Genomic DNA, 17,903 nt, shown 5'->3' with positions numbered 1-17,903 from the left:
ACAATCTCATAACGTTTACGTGTGTGCTCAGCTCAAATAAATATTTACGAATGCTGACATGGCCTGAATAAAGTACGAAGAGGTTTAGAGGCACATTTTAATCCTAGTATAGTTAGTTATGGCACGGAATAGGGAATTGACACAGGTTTCTGGAATTTGTAAAGAACAGAGTTTCATTCCCCCCTCTCCTGGAGGGTTGTTTCTTGACCAGATACTGTGGGGGCCACAAGGGGGTGGTATGGAACCACTTTTAAGGCCCCTTCTCTGCCTGCAGAGATGAAAACCAGGCGAAGGTCCTGGGTAAGAGGAGGTGGTTTTGCCCGCCAACGCCTTGGTTCCGCTAGCGTCGTGCTCTGGCCTCGAGAGCCTTTCGCGCTGGCAGCAGCTGGACATCAGCTCACTGTTGGCTAAGCCGACTCTTCTGAGAACAAGCTCATAGAAAAGGTACACCTCAACTAAATGTGGACTTTATTTCTTTCACCTCTTCTCTGCCTGGGACAGTAGTGTAATGAATCTATCTTTGATTTGGAGTATGTTTCTTTATTGACTTAAGAGATATTAACCTGTTTTCTATTGGTTTGTGAATAATAAGATAATTCCCACAGTGAGCCTCTGTTAAATAAATTACTGGCAAAGAGTCTCACGCTCTGAGCATAATTTGCCAAAAACCTGAGCACTTTATTTTTTGTAAACTTGAATATTTTCTCATATGATTCCTGGCCATTTTTATTTCTTTTGTGAATGATCAGTTTATGTCCTTTGTCCATTTTTCTAAGTTTGTCTTTTTTTATTTTTAAATTTTATTTTATTTTATTTTTTAACTTTACAATATTGTATTGGTTTTGCCATATATCAACATGAATCCGCCACAGGTATACACGTGTCCCGCATCCTGAACCCTCCTCCCTCCTCCCTCCCTGTACCATCCCTCTGGGTCGTCCCAGTGTACCAGCCCCTAGCATCCAGTATCGTGCATCGAACCTGGAGTGGCGACTTGTTTCATATATGATATTATACATGTTTCAATGCCATTCTCCCAAATCATCCCACCCTCTCCCTCTCCCACAGAGTCCAAAAGACTGTTCTGTACATCAGTGTCTCTTTTGCTGTCTTGTATACAGGGTTATTGTTACCATCTTTCTAAATTCCATATATATGCGTTAGTATACTATATTGATGTTTTTCTTTCTGGCTTACTTAACTCTGTATAACAGGCTCCAGTTTCATCCACCTCATTAGAACTGATTCAAATGTATTCCTTTTATTGGCTGAGTAATACTCCATTGTGTATGTGTAACACAGCTTTCTTATCCATTCATCTGCTGATGGACATCTAGGTTGCTTCCATGTCCTGGCTATTATAAACAGTGCTTTGATGAACATTGGGGTACACGTGTCTCTTTCAGTTCTGGTTTCCTCAGTGTGTATGCCCAGCAATGGGATTGCTGGGTCATAAGGCAGTTCTATTTCCAGTTTTTTAAGGAATCTCCACACTGTTCTCCATGGTGCCTGTACTAGTTTGCATTCCCACCAACAGTGTAAGAGGGTTCCCTTTTCTCCGCACCCTCTCCAGCATTTATAGCTTGTAGACTTTTGGATAGCAGCCATTCTGACTGGAGTGAAATGGTACCTCATAGTGGTTTTGATTTGTATTTCTCTGATAATGAGTGATGTTGAGCATCTTTTCATGTGTTTGTTAGCCATCTGTATGTCTTCTTTGGAGAAATGTCTATTTAGTTCTTTGGCCCAGTTTTTGATTGGGTCAATTATTTTTCTGGAATTGAGCTGTAGGAGTTGCTTGTATATTTTTGAGATTAGTTGTTTGTCAGTTGCTTCATTTGCTATTATTTTCTCCCATTCTGAAGGCTGTCTTTTCACCTTGCTTATAGTTTCCTTTGTTGTGCAGAAACTTTTAATTTTAATTAGGTCTCATTTGTTTATTTTTGCTTTTATTTCCAATATTCTGGGAGGTGGGTCATAGAGGATCCTGCTGTGATGTATGTCGGAGAGTGTTTTGCCTATGTTCTCCTCTAGGAGTTTTATAGTTTCTGGTCTTACGTTTAGATCTTTAATCCATTTTGAGTTTATTTTTGTGTATGGTGTTAGAAAGTGTTCTAGTTTCATTCTTTTACAAGTGGTTGACCAATTTTCCCAGTACCACTTGTTAAAGAAATTGTGTTTAATCCATTGTATATTCTTGCCTCCTAAGGTGTCCATAGGTGTGTGGATTTATCTCTGGGATTTCTGTTTTGTTCCATTGATCTATATTTCTGTCTTTGTGCCAGCACCATACTATCTTGATGACTGTGGATTTGTAGTAGAGCCTGAAGTCAGGCAGGTTGATTCCTCCAGTTCCATTCTTCTTTCTCAAGATTGCTTTGGCTATTCGAGGTTTTTTGTATTTCCATACAAATTGTGAAATTGTTTTTTCTAGCTCTGTGAAGAATACTGTTGGTAGCTTGATAGGGATTGCATCGAATCTATAGATTGCTTTGGGTAGTATACTCATTTTCACTATATTGATTCTTCCGATCCATGAACGTGGTATATTTCTCCATCTATTAATGTCCTCTTTGATTTCTTTCATCAGTGTTTTATAGTTTTCTATATATAGGTCTTTAGTTTCTTTAGGTAGATATATTCCTAAGTATTTTATTCTTTTCATTGCAATGGTGAATGGAATTATTTCCTTAATTTCTCTTTCTATTTTCTCATTATTAGTGTATAGGAATGCAAGGGATTTCTGTGTGTTGATTTTATATCCTGCAACTTTACTATATTCATTGATTAGTTCTAGTAATTTTCTGGTGGAGTCTTTAGGGTTTTCTATGTAGAGGATCATGTCATCTGCAAATAGTGAGAGTTTTACTTCTTCTTTTCCAATTTGGATTCCTTTTATTTCTTTTTCTGCTCTGATTGCTGTGGCCAAAACTTCCAAAACTATGTGAAGTTTGCCTTTTTTTAAAAAAATTAAGGTTTTAAATGTTTTATCTGAGATGTATGTTACGTGTGTTTCTTCCTGGTTTGTTTTTACTTTCTTTAATGGCACAAACATTTAAAATTGTAAAATCAAGTCTGTTATTCTTTTCCAAGTTCTATTGTTGCCTTACATTGAAATAACCTTTTGTCCTACACAAGATCTGGTTGCATTTTTTACTTTAACTTTTTAATTGATCTGTAATTTATTTTGTGAGATGTGATGTGAGATGAGGAAAACTTTTTCTGTCATATTTCTTTTTTCTTATTTCTCTCCATTTTGTATAACAGCCTGAAATAAAATTTCTGAGAATAACTTCATCTGACGTTCAAGTAACTTCCTAAGGCATTCTAATTTTAACTGCATCTGCATCACTAGGAGGTGATTGTTAAAATATAGAGGCCTGTGCTGTAGCTTGGGAGTGTCTAGTTGGGTAAGTCTGAGATGGAGCCTATTGTTCAGTTGCTCAGTTGTGCCTGACTCTTTGTGACCCCATGGATGCCAGGCTTCCCTGTCCTTCACTGTCTCCCAGAACTTGCTCAAACTCATGTCCATTGAGTCAGTGATGCCATCCAACCATCTCATTCTCTGTTGTCCCCTCCTCCTACCTTCAATTTTTCCCAGCATCAGGGTCTTTTCTAATGAGTTGGCCCTTTGCATCAGGTGGCCGAAGTAAGTATTGGAGCTTCAACTTCAGCATCAGTCCTTCTAATGAATATTCAGGGTTGATTTCCTTTAGGATTGACTGATTTGATATCCTTGCAGTCCAAGGGACTCTCAAGAGTCTTCTCCAACACCACAGTTCAAAAGCATCAATTAAGAGTTTCTAACAAGTTCTCAGGTGATGCTGCTGCTGCTGGTGCAGGATCACACTCTGAGAACCACTAGCCTTTAAGGCTTTCCCCACCCAACCTCTCATTAGTTAAACAGTACAGTACTTTTCACTATTCCATAGATAGACACTGATGCTGAAGCTTCAATACTTTGGCCACCTGATGCGAAGAACTGATTCATTTGTAAAGACCCAGATGCTGGGAAAGATCGAAAGCAGGAGGAGAAGGGGACCATAGAGGATGAGATGGTTGGATGGCATTACTGATTGGAGGATGAGTTTGAGCAAGTTTGAGCAAGCTCTGGGAGTTGGTGCTGGACAGGGGAGCCTGGTGTACTGCATTCCATGGGTCACAAAGAGTCAGACATGACTGAGCGACTGAACTAAATAGGTCTAACTCTTTCTCTTTTGTGTGTTTCAGTATGTTTCTTCCACCTGCAATTCCTTTCCTTTGTTTATATCTATAAGATCAAGCTTGCACTTTATCTCCTTTCTATGAAATCTTTGATTTTTCCTAGCAGAGATCTCTACCCACTCCAGTGTTCTTGCCTGGAGAATCCCAGGGACAGGGGAGCCTGGTGGGCTGCCATCTATGGGGTCGCACAGAGTGGGACACGACTGAAGCGACTTAGCAGCAGCAGAGATCTCTGATCACTCTTCTAAGATTTTATAGTATTTGGTGCATTAGTCCTCTTACCATCAAAGATGCATTTATTGTGGAAATGATGAAGCTTTAAGCTTCAAGTCCCTGCCACTGCAGGAACCTCTTCTAGGATAAGGTACTTAATTTAGCATTTATAATTTTGTTCTTTTTCTTAAATTGGTCCCCCCAATTTGCATAAGCTTCTGTCCTGACAAAATTTGACTTCACCCCTGTTTATCATATCATCTCTCCACAGGCTTTGAATTCTGGTTTTGTTATATTCCAGTCTGTTCCATCTCCCTGCTTAGCACAGTGTCTTGCATAAAACCTCAATAAAATTATTCACTCTTTATCTACCTTATGTCCAGCACTGTGCTAGGTACTGGGGATACAGTATGAGCAAGATGGACATGGTCATTACCTTGCTAGTCTTTACATTAGAGGAGATAGGTAATTAAACAGCACTGGAATGTGATGACTCTCCTGTGACGAGGCTAAGCCATGTCAAGGGAAATTGAGATTAATAAAGGATGAAAAAAGCATTTCCCCAGTAAGAAAGTATATTTGATATCCCTGGGAAGAAAACTCAATAATTGTTTAGGTCTATGGTGGGCATTACTAATGTCAACAATCTCCCAGTTTCTGGTGCTCTCTACATAAGGCATACATTTCATCCCTCATATCACTGAAGTTGGGTAGAGCCATATAACTTGCTTTGGTCATTGAAATGTCAGTAGACATGCTGTGTTAGTCCTACATGGAGGCAGTTCATTTCTGGTGCTTGTTTCTCTAGCCCTCTCTTCCTTTGTCTGGAGAGCTATCAGGACACAAAGCAGATGTAATGAGAGCAAGAAACACACCTTTGTTGTGTTAAGTTGATAAGTTTTGGGGATAATTTCTTATAGAAGAATCATTTTTCATCACTGACTAAGACAAGGGCTAAATTTATACACCCATTCCATTTGGTCCAAGGCTTGGGAGAGGGATCCAGGTGGTTACAAAGCTGCCTAGTGGCTGCAGAGGGGGGCTTCAGGCAGAAGTCCTAACAGCAGAGGGGCTCCTCAATGGCTTCTGGGCTTGGAGGCTCCTAGCTGTGCTTGCATGCTAAGTCATTTCAGTTGTGTCCAACTCTTTGTGACTCCATAGACTATAGCCTGCCAGACTCCTCTGTCCATGGAATTCTCCAGGCAAGAATACTGGAGTGGGTTGCCATGCCCTCCTTCAGGGAACCTTCCCAACCCAGAGATTGAACCCGAGTCTCATATCTCCTGCATTGGCAGTCAGGTTCTTTACCACTAGCCCCACCTGGGAAGCCCAGTTGTGCTTGAGGGTGAACCTTTCCCAGAAATACTTGCCCAACCCAGCCTGGGGTCCAGCCAGAACTGTGAAGGTTGGTCAGGTGGTCACCCATCTTCTTGATGAGTTTCACCTGCTTTTCCAGGAAGTAGCTCTCCAGGAAGTCACAAAGGCGGGAGCCTGCAGGGGCAGAGCCCAGGGCATGCAGATCTGAAAGGGTGGTTCAGGTTCTTCTCCTTGAGAGTGGCGGTTTCCATAGTGTCCTGGGTTTTACCCTACTCGTCTTGAGATGGCTTTTGCACATTCTGGAAGAGGGTGTGGCTGCCGTGCTGGTTTTGCCTTTTCAAGGTTTGATGTCCTTGTGCTTCTCTTGTCCAATTCATGGAAAAAGTGGCCTATATCCTCCAGAGCCACATCCTTGCAGTCAAAATATCAATAGAAGCCCAGACAGAGACTGGTTGTAGAAGGACAGATGTAGGTTGACCAGATGGTTGATGGTGGCCTCCACCTTGGTAGAGTAATTCTGGTGAATCTGGGAGCTCATGGTTGATTGGTAATGAGGAATTAAGCTCAAAAAATGGTGTTGTCTGGTCCTGGTGACCAAGGATAGCTGGCTGAGTGGCTGATTCCAGAGGTTGCCACTGGAAAAAAAGGTTGGAGGGTGGTCAGAGGCTGGAACAAAAGGCATCTCTCCATCTGTTCCATCCAAACACTATTGAAGCAAAAGAGAGATCCGTGGGACTGCCAAGTGCACCAAGTGTGTAGCAATCTTATCAGGCCACACTGAAAACCTATATAAATCGGTTAGAGCTGTAATTTTCTTGGAGTATTTTCATGTAGCTCTTCTCATGTCTTATACCAAGTGGTACCAAATTCTAAATGGTGACTATAGGAGCTGCTTTTGATGCCAAAAGCTCAGCTTCTCTGTACTCCAATGCTGAATCAAATCTTGGGACAGAGTTTTGGGTGAAGTAGAAAAGGCTCATTTTATTGCCTTGCCAGGCAAAGGGAGACACCCTCAAAATCATGTGTCCTTCCCTTGGGGAAGATAGTGAGAAGGTTTATATTTTCTAAGAGGGTGTGATCAATTTATGGACATTCTTCTGATGGGTTCTGGTGAGGTAAGTAAGAATCAGCATTGTCAACCTTCAGGTCCAATTAATCTGCTGTCTACATGTTTGTAGGTAACATACTGTCATAATCATTAACTTCTTCCACCTAGAGAGGGTTTCAGTATGTGCAAAACAACTCAAACACATTGTTGTGTGTATCTGTTTTGGGGAAACAGGTCCTTGCCCCAAGGCTGCTCTTGAATGTTTCTCCTGGTCTTATATCCCCTCCCTTCCTTAATTAATAGCTACATGAATCTGCCCACTGGAACTCAAAGAAGGTCATGAAGGCTAAATGAAATCTGTTTCCTATGATCAAAGAAGTGGGGATGGGGGCACAGAAAGGCTCTGTTCCCAGGAGCCCCACAGGGCCCTACATGGCATCACTTTGATCAGGAATATCCAGAGTTTACCTGTTTTGAACTTCGATTAGTCTAAACTGACTAGCATTGCTTTTCCTGTTGGCAATGGGAGTGAAAAAATCAAAAGATATGATTATTTATAATGGTCACTAATCACAGTAAAACACCACCTCCTAGCAGTAGTGGTTAGGAATTCTCTGGGGTCTTCCTCAGTAGACTGTATGCTTAGTGAAGGTAAGAAATGTCTGTCTCATTGACTGCTAATCCCTAAAGCTTGCCTAGTGCAGTGCTGACAGAATGATCACCTAACATTTACTGTAGGAATGAAGCACAAAAGAAAAGGCTGCATGAAATACTTACGCAGTATAAATATTTGTACAAGATTTAGTCCATTTTGTGTGTTCAAAGTATGTTTAATAGTAAAGATTACTTACCAGGCATTCCTCTCATATTCAACTTCCCCCTCAAATATGTTTTGAAATGTTAAATCTGTTTTGAAATAGGAAAATTGATGTGAAGTCTTAAGGGGAAGGGTAACATCAAAACAAGCTTAGCTCATTACCCTTAAAGCTATAAGTTTTTCAGGTACTTTGAAGCCATTAAGAAAAGAAAAATGATTTAAGGAGGAACATCAAAAGGAATGTAAGTCATGATTTTTCTGTGCTTCACAGATGTAAAATCCCTTTGAGAATTTTTATGGATTGTGTGTCATTGATTTACTCATAAAAATGATGAGGTTTGGCATATTCAAAGGGTAGTTTACTTGGACAGTAATCTCACTTAAATTTATTGTTTCTACTTTTAATCTGATGTCTTTTGGATATTTTTCTTGACTTTTATAGATTTTCCAAATGTATATAAGAATAGAGAGAAGAATAAATGTACCCTCATATACTCATCGTCCCATTTTCAATAATTACCAAACCATACACTACTTGTCTTTTCTTTTTTCCTTTGGTTGTTCTGCCTTCTCTCCCTCCTTTCTTTTTTTTTTTTTTTCCTTTTTCAAGCTTTTTGAGGAAATCCCAGTAAAACTCCTACACAATTCTCTATAAAATATGGACATCTTATGTAAAAACATTTCATTTTCATACCTAGCAAAAAGAACAGTTATTCCTTAATGTCATCAAAGACACAAATTTCTGTCTTGCACATGTCCTTTTTTTCAGTTTGTTGAAAAACAAGATTGAAGCAAGGTCTATAGTCAAGCCTACTTGTCATGTTTCTTTAGGTACAATTGACCTGGAAAAACCCACTTCCTACTTTTTTTCTTTCATTGATTATGGAAGATGAACTTGTATTTTTTAAAATTTTCAAATATTATAAATTTTGTTACAATTATAATTCCAAAAATTTGCACTTTAAGGAATTTTTCATCTCTTAGTCTTTGCTAGCTTACAAAAAGAAGGAAGACTCACAAAACAAAACAGCCAGGCTTATGGGGTGGGAGGGAGAAACTACTGAGCTTTTGTTAATTTATCTGGCTCTGTAATATTAAACTGATCGAGAGGTCTCATTTTTCAAGGAAAAACAAAACATTATTGAGTACAACTAAGTAGTTCAGTGGAGAAGGAAATGGCAACCCACTCCAGTATTCTTGCCTGGGAAATCCCATGGACAGAGGAGTCTGGAGGGCTATAGAACATGGGGTTGCGAGGGTCGAACACGACTTAGCAACTAAACAACAACAACAAGTAATTCAGTCACATTTTCTAAGCTTATCACTATTAACATTTGTTGTTTCTTTGGCTAATTAATTTTTATTTCTGTAAGGACCTCTGAAAATTAGAGGTTAAAATTAAAATCATTGAGACTGAGATTTTCAGTTCCCTGTATACATATATCTAACCTTCTTCGTTATGAACAAAACCGCAACTTGAGACATAAATGCGTCCAACTTAAAAACTGCTTTCCAAACAGTATGGTTCCTCAGAAAAGTAAAAATAGAATGACCATGTGATCCAGCTATCCCACTCCTGGGAATATGCCTGGACAAAACTATAACTCAAAATTATACATGTACCCCTATGTTCATAGCAGTACTATTCACAATAGCCAAAACATGGAAACAACTTAAATGTCTATCCACGATGAGTGAATTAAGAAGTGATATCTATCTATATGTATATCTAGATATACAACAGAGACATCACTTTGCTGACAGAAGTCCATATAGTCAAAGCTATGGTTTTTCCAGTAGTCATGTATGGATGTGAGAGTTGGACCATAAAGAAGGTTGAGCACCGAAGAATCGATGCTTTTGAACTGTGGTTCTGGAGAAGACTCTTGAGAGTCCCTTGGACTGCAAAGAGATCAAAACAGTTCATCCTAAAGGAAATCAACCCTAAATACTCATTGGAAGGACTGATGCTGAAGCTGAAGCTCCAGTACTTTGGCCATCTGATCAGAAGAGCTGACTCATTAGAAAAGACCCTGATGCTGGGAAAGATTGAAGGCAGGAGGAGAAGGGGACGACAGAGGGTGAGATGGTTAGATGGCATCACTGACTCAATGGACATGAGTTTGAGCAAGCTCCAAAAGATGGTGAAGGACAGGGAAGCCTGGCATGCTGCAGTCCATGTGGTCACAAAGAGTCAGACACAATTGAGCAACTGAATAGCAACAAATATATATATACACACACACACACACACACACACACAATGGAATATTACTCAGGCATAAAAAGAATGAAACAATGCCATTTGCAGCAACATGGATGGACCTTGAGATTATTATATTTAGTGAAATCAGACCAAGACAAATATGATATCACTTAAATGTGGAGTCTAAAAAATAATACAAAGGAGTCAACATACAAAACAGAAACAGATTCACAGACATAGAAAACAAACTTGTGATTACTAAAGGGCAAAGGGACAGGGGGAGTGGTAAATTAGGAGTATGGGATTAACAGATATAAACTACTATACTTAAAATAGGCAGTAAGGATTTTCAGGGAACTGTATTCAATATCTTATAACCTATAATGCACAGGGAACCATATTCAATATCTTATAACCTATAATGGAAAATAATCTACAACAATATAATTGAATCATTTTTGTACCCTGAAACTAATATTATAAATCACCTATACATCAATAAAAACTTTTTGCTGAATTCTTTAAAGAGAAATTCCCCAGCTTTTACTGTCTTGCTGTTTGTTTCTTTTTTAGTTCAGTTAGTGCTTGCTTTATATATTTAGGTGCTCTGATATTGGGTGCATAAATATTTAATATTGATGTGTCTTCCTGATGAATTGACCCTTTTATCTTTACGTAATAACTGTTTTGTCTCTTGACTATTTTTAGCTTAGAATCTATTTTTGCTAGAATTTGTCTCTGCTTTTTTTTTTCTGATTGCTATTTGTTTAGAATATCTTTTTCCATCTCTTCACTTTCAGCCTGTGTGTGTCCTTAAGGCTAAACTGAAACTCTTTGTGCAGCACATCATTGGGTTTCTTTTATCCATTCATCCCTTCCATGTCTTTTCTTGGGGGGAGGGGTGGGACTGTGGCTCTTAGAATCTCAGTTTCTTGAACAGGGATCAAACCCAAACCATAGCAGTGAAAGCCTGGAATCCTAACCATTAGGTCACCAGGGAACTCCCGTTCCATGTCTTTTGATTGGAGAATTTAATCCATTATGTTGAAAGTAGTTCTTGATAGGTGGGGACTTCCTATTTCCATTTTGTTAATTGTTTTCTGACTTTCTGTAGATCCTTTGTTCCTTGAGTGCTCTCTTGCTGTCTTCTATTATAATTTGATAACTGACAGTAGGCTTTGACTCCTTTATTATGATCTTCTGTGTATCTACTACAGGTTTTTCCTTTGTGGTTACTGTGAGGCTTACAAAAAATATCATATAGTTATAACATTTTATTTTTAAGTGAGAATTATTTACAGAATGCATATTATGTGCCTGTGTGTGTGCTACTCACTGGGAAATACAAAGAAGAATAAAAGAAAGCCCCCAGCCATGAGAAACTGTCTGGGTTAGACAAATGTTATCTGAGCTGGGGAGTGCAGGGCAGGCAGGGCTTGTTGGAAGATTAGTAGGAATCAGCCATGTTACAAAGATGGGGATGTTTGTTGGCCAGAAGAAATACATATACAAAGGAGAAGAGAAACAATAGATTTGGTATTTCTGGGATAAAGTGTAAAATTTGAAGTTGGATGTGTTTTTAGACTGGAGAAATGGACAGGGACCAGGTCCAGGAGGGTTTTGCTTGTCTTGATAAGGAGCTTAGACATTATCCTGTAGCCAGGAGGAAGCCATTGATAAGTAGTAGCATAAACATCAGATTTGCATTTTAATGGTAACTTCTAGCAACAACAGTATGAAATAAGGGTTGCTTCCCAGGAGGTAGAGAAAACAGTTAGAAGCTGTATTATTCTAGGTGGTAGATGATAAAGACTTTGAAACAAAACAGGAGTGTTAAGGACAGAGGAACTAGACAAATTCAAGAAGTATTTAAGAGGTAAATTTGCCAGAACATGGTGATAGAATGTTTGGAGATGAAAAAGTGGAAATAATATAGAATGAGTTTCCAGTGGTCTGGCTTGTGTGGCTGATTAAATGGTAGATTAACTGTCATAGAGAATGCGGAAAGGGGAACAAGTGTGATGGCAACAGAGAATGAATTGGGTTTTGATATTGTTAAAACCTAGAGGAAATCAACCTGATTATTGGAAGGACTGATGCTGAAGCTGAAGCTCCAATACTTTGGCCAGGTGATGCGAAGAGCCTACTCATTGGAAAACTGATGCTGGGCTAAATTGAGGGCAGGAGGAGAAAGGCACAACAGAGGACGAGATGGTTGGATGGCATCATCAACTCAATGGACATGAGTTTGAGCAAATTCCGGAAAATAGTAAAGAACAGGGAAGGCTGGCGTGCTGCAGTCCATGGGGTCACAAAGACTTGGACATGACTGAGCCACTGAGCAGCAACAACAGTTGTTGAATTTGTCATACAAATGGAGTTTGTTAGGCACATGTGATACTTTGTAGAAGGACTTGGTCTCAGTTCAGTTCAGTTCAGTCGCTCAGTCATGTCCGACTCTTTGCGACCCCATGAATCACAGCATGCCAGGCTTCCCTATCTATCACCGACTCCCGGAATTCACTCAAACTCATGTCCATTGAGTCGGTGATGCCATCCAGCCATCTCATCTTCTGTTGTCCCCTTCTCCTCCTGCCCCCAATCCCTCCCAGCATCAGAGTCTTTTCCAATGAGTCACCTTTTTGTAAGAGGTGGCCAAAGAATTGGAGTTTCAGCCTCAGCATCAGTCCTTCCAAGGAACACCCAGGACTGATCTCCTTTAGGATGGACTGGTTGGATCTCCTTGCAGTCCAAAGGACTCTCAAGAGTCTTCTCCAACACCACAGTTCGAAAGCATCAATTCTTCAGCGCTCAGCTTTCTTCACAGTCCAACTCTCACATCCATACATGACCACTGGAAAAACCATAGCCTTGACTAGACGGACCTTTGTTGGCAAAGTAATGTCTCTGCTTTTCAATATGCTATCTAGGTTGGTCATAACTTTCCTTCTAAGGAATAAGCATCTTTTAATTTCATGGCTGCAATCACCATCTGCAGTGATTTTGGAGCCCAGAAAAATAAAGTCTGACACTGTTTCCCCATCTATTTCCCATGAAGTGATGGGACCAGATGCCATGATCTTAGTTTTCTAAGAATGTTGAGCTTTAAGCCAACTTTTTCACTCTCCTCTTTCACTTTCATCAAGAGGCTTTTTAGTTCCTCTTCACTTTCTGCCATAAGGGTGGTGTCATCTGCATATCTGAGGTTATTGATATTTCTCCTGGCAATCTTGATTCCAGCTTGTACTTCTTCCAGCCCAGCATTTCTCATGATATACTCTGCATAGAAGTTAAATAAGCAGGGTGACAATATACAGCCTTTATGTACTCCTTTTCCTATTTGGAACCAGTCTGTTGTTCTAACTGTTGCTTCTAACCAGTCCAGTTCTAACTGTTGCTTCCCGACCTACATATAGGTTTCTCAAGAGGCAGGTCAGGTGGTCTGGTATTCCCATCTCTTTCAGAATTTTCCACAGTTTTTTTTGATCCACACAGTCAAAGCCTTTGGCATAGTCAATAAAGCAGAAATAGATGTTTTTCTGGAACTCTCTTGCTTTTTTGATGATCCAGCAGATGTTGGCAATTTGATCTCTGGTTCCTCTGCCTTTTCTAAATCCGGCTTGAACATCTGGAAGTTCATGATTCATGTACTACTGAAGCCTGGCTTGCAGAATTTTGAGCATTACTTTACTAGCGTGTGAGATGAGTGCAATTGTGCGGTAGTTTGAGCATTCTTTGGCATTGCCTTTCTTTGGGATTGGAATGAAAACTGACCTTTTCCAGTCCTGTGGCCACTGCTGAGTTTTCCAAATTTCCTGGCATATTGAGTGCTGCACTTTTACAGCATCATCTTTCAGGATTTGAAATAGCTCAAGTGGAATTCCATCACCTCCACTAGCTTTGTTCGTAGTGATGCTTTCTAAGGCCAAAACTTGACCTCACATTCCAGGATGTCTGGCTCTAGGTGAGTGATCACACCATCATGATTATCTTGATCGTGAAGCTCTTTTTTGTAGAGTTTTTCTGTGTATTCTTGCCACCTCTTCTTAATATCTTCTGCTTCTGTTAGGTCCATACCATTTCTGTCCTTTATTGAGCCCATCTTTGCATGAAATGTTCCCTTGATATCTCTAATTTTCTTGAAAAGATCTCTATTCTTTCCCATTCTCTTATTTTCCTCTATTTCTTTGCATTGATCGCTGAGGAAGCCTTTCTTATCTCTTCTTGCTATTCTTTGGAACTCTGAATAGCAGAGTTTCTTCACAGATGCGAAGATGCGTCTTTCTTTCCTTTTCCCCTTTGCTTTTCGCTTCTCTTCTATTCACAGCTATTTGTAAGGCCTCCTCAGACAGCCATTTTGCTTTTTTGCATTTCTTTTCCATGGGGATGGTCTTGATCCCTGTCTCCTATACAATGTCACAAACCTCCATCCATAGTTCATCAGGCATTCTATCAGATCTAGTCCCTTAAATATATTTCTCACTTCCACTGTATAATCATAAAGGATTTGATTTAGGTCATACCTGAATGGTGTAGTGGTTTTCCCCACTTTCTTCCATTTCAGTCTGAATTTGGCAATAAGGGGTTCATGATCTGAGCCACAGTCATCTCCCGGTCTTGTTTTTGCTGACTGTATAGAGCTTCTCCATCTTTGGCTGCAAAGAATATAATCAATCTGATTTCGGTGTTGACCATCTGGTGATGTCCATGTGTAGAGTCTTCTCTTGTGTTGTTGGAAGAAGGTGTTTGCTATGATCAGTGCGTTCTCTTGGCAAAATTCTATTAGTCTTTGCCCTGCTTCATTCCGTATTCCAAGGTCAAATTTGCCTGTTACTCCAGGTGTTTCTTGACTTCCTACTTTGCATTCCAGTCCCCTGTAATGAAAAGGACATCTTTTTGGGGTGTTAGTTCTAAAAGGTCTTGTAGATCTTCATAGAACCATTCAACTTCAGCTTCTTCAGCATTAGTGTTTTGAGGCATAGGCTTGGATTACTGTGGTATTGAATGGTTTGCCTTGGAAACAAACAGAGCTCATTCTGTCATTTTTGAGATTGCATCCAGGTACTGCATTTCGCTCTCTTTTGTTGACTATGAGGGCTACTCCATTTCTTCTAAGGGATTCCTGCCCACAGTAGTAGATATAATGGTCATCTGAGTTAAATTCACCCATTCCAGTCCATTTTAGTTCCCTGATTCCTAGAATGTCGACATTCACTCTTGCCATCTCTTGTTTGACCACTTCCAATTTGCCTTGATTCATGGACCTGACATTCCAGGTTCCTATGCAATATTGTTCTTTACAGCATCGGACCTTGGCCTCTATCACCAATCACATCCACAACTAGGTATTGTTTTTGCTTTGGCTCCATCCCTTCATTCTTTCTGGAGTTATTTCTCCATTGATCTCCAGTAGCATATTGGGTACGTACTGACCCGGGGAGTTCCCTTTTCAGTATCCTATCATTTTGCCTTTTCATGTAGTTCTCAAGGCAAGAAAACTGCAGTGGTTTGCCATTCCCTTCTCCAGTGGATCACATTCTGTCAGACCTCTCCACCATGACCCTCCCATCTTGGGTGGCCCCACACGGCATGGCTTAGTTTCACTGAGTTAGACAAGGCTGTGGTCCGTGTGATCAGATTGGCTAGTTTTCTGTGATTATGGTTTCAGTGTGTCTGCCCTCTGATGCCCTCTCTCAATACCTACCATCTTACTTGGGTTTTTTTTTTTACCTTGGATGTGGGGTATCTCTTCACAGCTGCTCCAGCAAAGCGCAGCCACTGGTCCTTACCTTGGATGAGGGGTATCTCCTCATGGCTGTCCCTCCTGACCTTGAACGTGGAGTAGCTCCTCTCGGCCCTCCTGTGCCCACGCAGCTGCCGCTCCTTGGACATGGGGTTGCTCCTCTCAGCTGCCTCCCCTGACCTCAGGTGTGCAGTAGCTCCTCTCGGCCACCACCCCTGACCTTCGATGGACCCCGCAGAAGCATGGCCGAGAGGAGCTACCCCTCTACCAAGGTCAGGGGCAGCGACCAAGAGTGCCAGGCTGCGTCGGCACAGGAGTGGCCAAGATGAGCTACCCCACGTCCGAGGACTTGGTCTGGAGATACACATATGCTCAGCATTCAAAGTCATGGCTTATCCATGCAGCATGAGAGGTCCTATCTCAGATTTATTCATTCCTGGATTTTTTGCCATTAACACACTCAGAAACTTGTTGCAAGTGATGGAAATCTGAATTTAATTTTAGGCACTAGAATATTGGCTCACAGCAAGTGGAAGAGGAGGATCCAACTTATGGCCACCCCAGAGAGAGAGGCCAACAGCATTTTAGAACCTGGAAAATAGACACACAGGGCTTAACAATCCACAGAAAGCTGATTTCTGTCAATGTTCATGCAACAGAAATCATCAGGAACACACCTGGAGTCAAACAAAGTTGTTTGGTTCTCTGTAGAAGGGAGAACCCACCCCAGAGGACTCTTGGAAGCATCTCAGTAAGGGAGAATTGGGAAAGATTTTTTTTTTATGGAGAAGGAAATGGTAACCCATTCCAGTAGTCTTGCCTGGGAAATCCCATGGACAGAGGGGTGTGATGGGCTACAGTCCATGGGGTTGCAAAAGAGCTGGGCATGACTTAGAGAGTGAACAACAACAGATAACAACAGGCCAGACTGGTACTTACTGTATGCCTGGTGCCATAAAAATAGCCTTATATTCATGATCTTATCAGCTCCTCACAACCCCACATGACTTTCCACATTCCTTCTGTGCTATAAGTTCTATCTGGTAAGGTGTTTATCTTTACTCATCTATTCCAAGGATGACCTAAACCAGAACTTTTGCTATACTAGGATTTGTTGAATACAGATTGCTAGGTGTATAGCAGAATGAATGATGGCACTTGCTAATTAATTCACTTACCTTCTCTTTACTTCATCAGGAAAAAACGAATGGGAGTAAATACCCTTCCATGTGCATTTACTCCATATTCTCCAGTAATGCACCAGAAATTCTGAATATTGAATAAAGAGAAATTTCTCAAGGTCAAAGAAAGTAAAAAAAAAACTTTACTAAAGACATTAAACACTCCAGACCAGTTCAGTTGCTCAGTCGTGTCTGACTCTTTGTGACCCAATGGATGGCAGCACACCAGGCCTCTCTGTCCATCACCAACTCCCAGAGTTTACTCAAACTCATGTCCATTGAGTTGGTGATGCCATCCAACCATCTCATCCTCTGTCATCCCCTTCTCCTCCTGCCTTCAGTCTTTCCCAGCATCAGGATCTTTCCCAGTGAGTCAGCTCTTTACATCAGGTGGCCAAAGTATTGGAGTTTCAGCTTCAGCATCAGTCCTTCCAATGAATATTTAGGACTGATTTCCTTTAGAATGGACTGGTTGGATCTCCTTGCAGTTCATGGGACTCTCAAGAGTTTTCTCCAACACCACAGTTCAAAAGCATCAATTCTTCAGCACTCAGCTTTCTTTATACTCCAATTCTCACATCCATACATGACTACTGGAAAAAACATAGCCTTAACTAGATGGATCTTTTTTGGCAAAGTAATGTCTCTGCTTTTTAATATGCTGTCAAGGTTGGTCATAACTTTCCTTCCAAAGAGTACGCGTCTTTTAATTTCATGGCTGCAGTCACCATCTGCAGTGATTTTGGAGCCCAAGTCAACTCTATAGTTCATCCAGTGGTGTCCCAATGCCATTTACAGATTTTTAAGGAAGAGCTGATTTGAAACCAGGAAGTACCAGAGAGGTTCTGCCTAATTAACTTTGAAAGAGAGGGAATATCACATCTTATTATTTTATAATAAAGTGAAAGACCCTAAAATAATTCATAGTTAATTTCTCCATCTCTGTATTGGGATTGTCCAGAGAAACAGAACCAATAGAATACTTACAAATATATGTGAGAGGAGATTTATTATAGGGATTGGCTTACCTGATTATGAAGACAGAGAAGTTCAATGATCTGCTGTCTGCAAACTGAGGAACCAGATGAGCCCGTGGTATAATGCAGCCTGGGTCTGAATCCTAAAAACCAGTGCAACTGGTGGCGTAGATCCAC

The 17,903-nt window shown here is 40.5% G+C and overlaps 1 protein-coding gene across 1 annotated transcript in view; it reads left to right on the top strand.

The window, feature by feature from the left end:
- The window catches only part of LOC147379581 (uncharacterized), a 28,626-nt gene that overhangs the window by 1,699 nt on the left and 9,024 nt on the right, over nucleotides 1-17,903 (top strand). The window contains exon 2 of the mRNA XM_086395178.1: nucleotides 275-444. Coding sequence (XP_086251304.1) covers nucleotides 275-344 — 70 coding nt within the window. The 3' untranslated portion in view covers nucleotides 345-444. The remainder of the gene's footprint in view (nucleotides 1-274; nucleotides 445-17,903) is intronic.

Source organism: Bos grunniens, chromosome 1 (genome assembly GCF_055505025.1).
Source record: "Bos grunniens cultivar Pamir isolate PY7600 chromosome 1, Bosgru_T2T1.0, whole genome shotgun sequence".
Classification (NCBI taxonomy): domain Eukaryota; kingdom Metazoa; phylum Chordata; class Mammalia; order Artiodactyla; family Bovidae; genus Bos; species Bos grunniens.
This window is presented reverse-complemented; position numbering and strand designations above follow the sequence as displayed.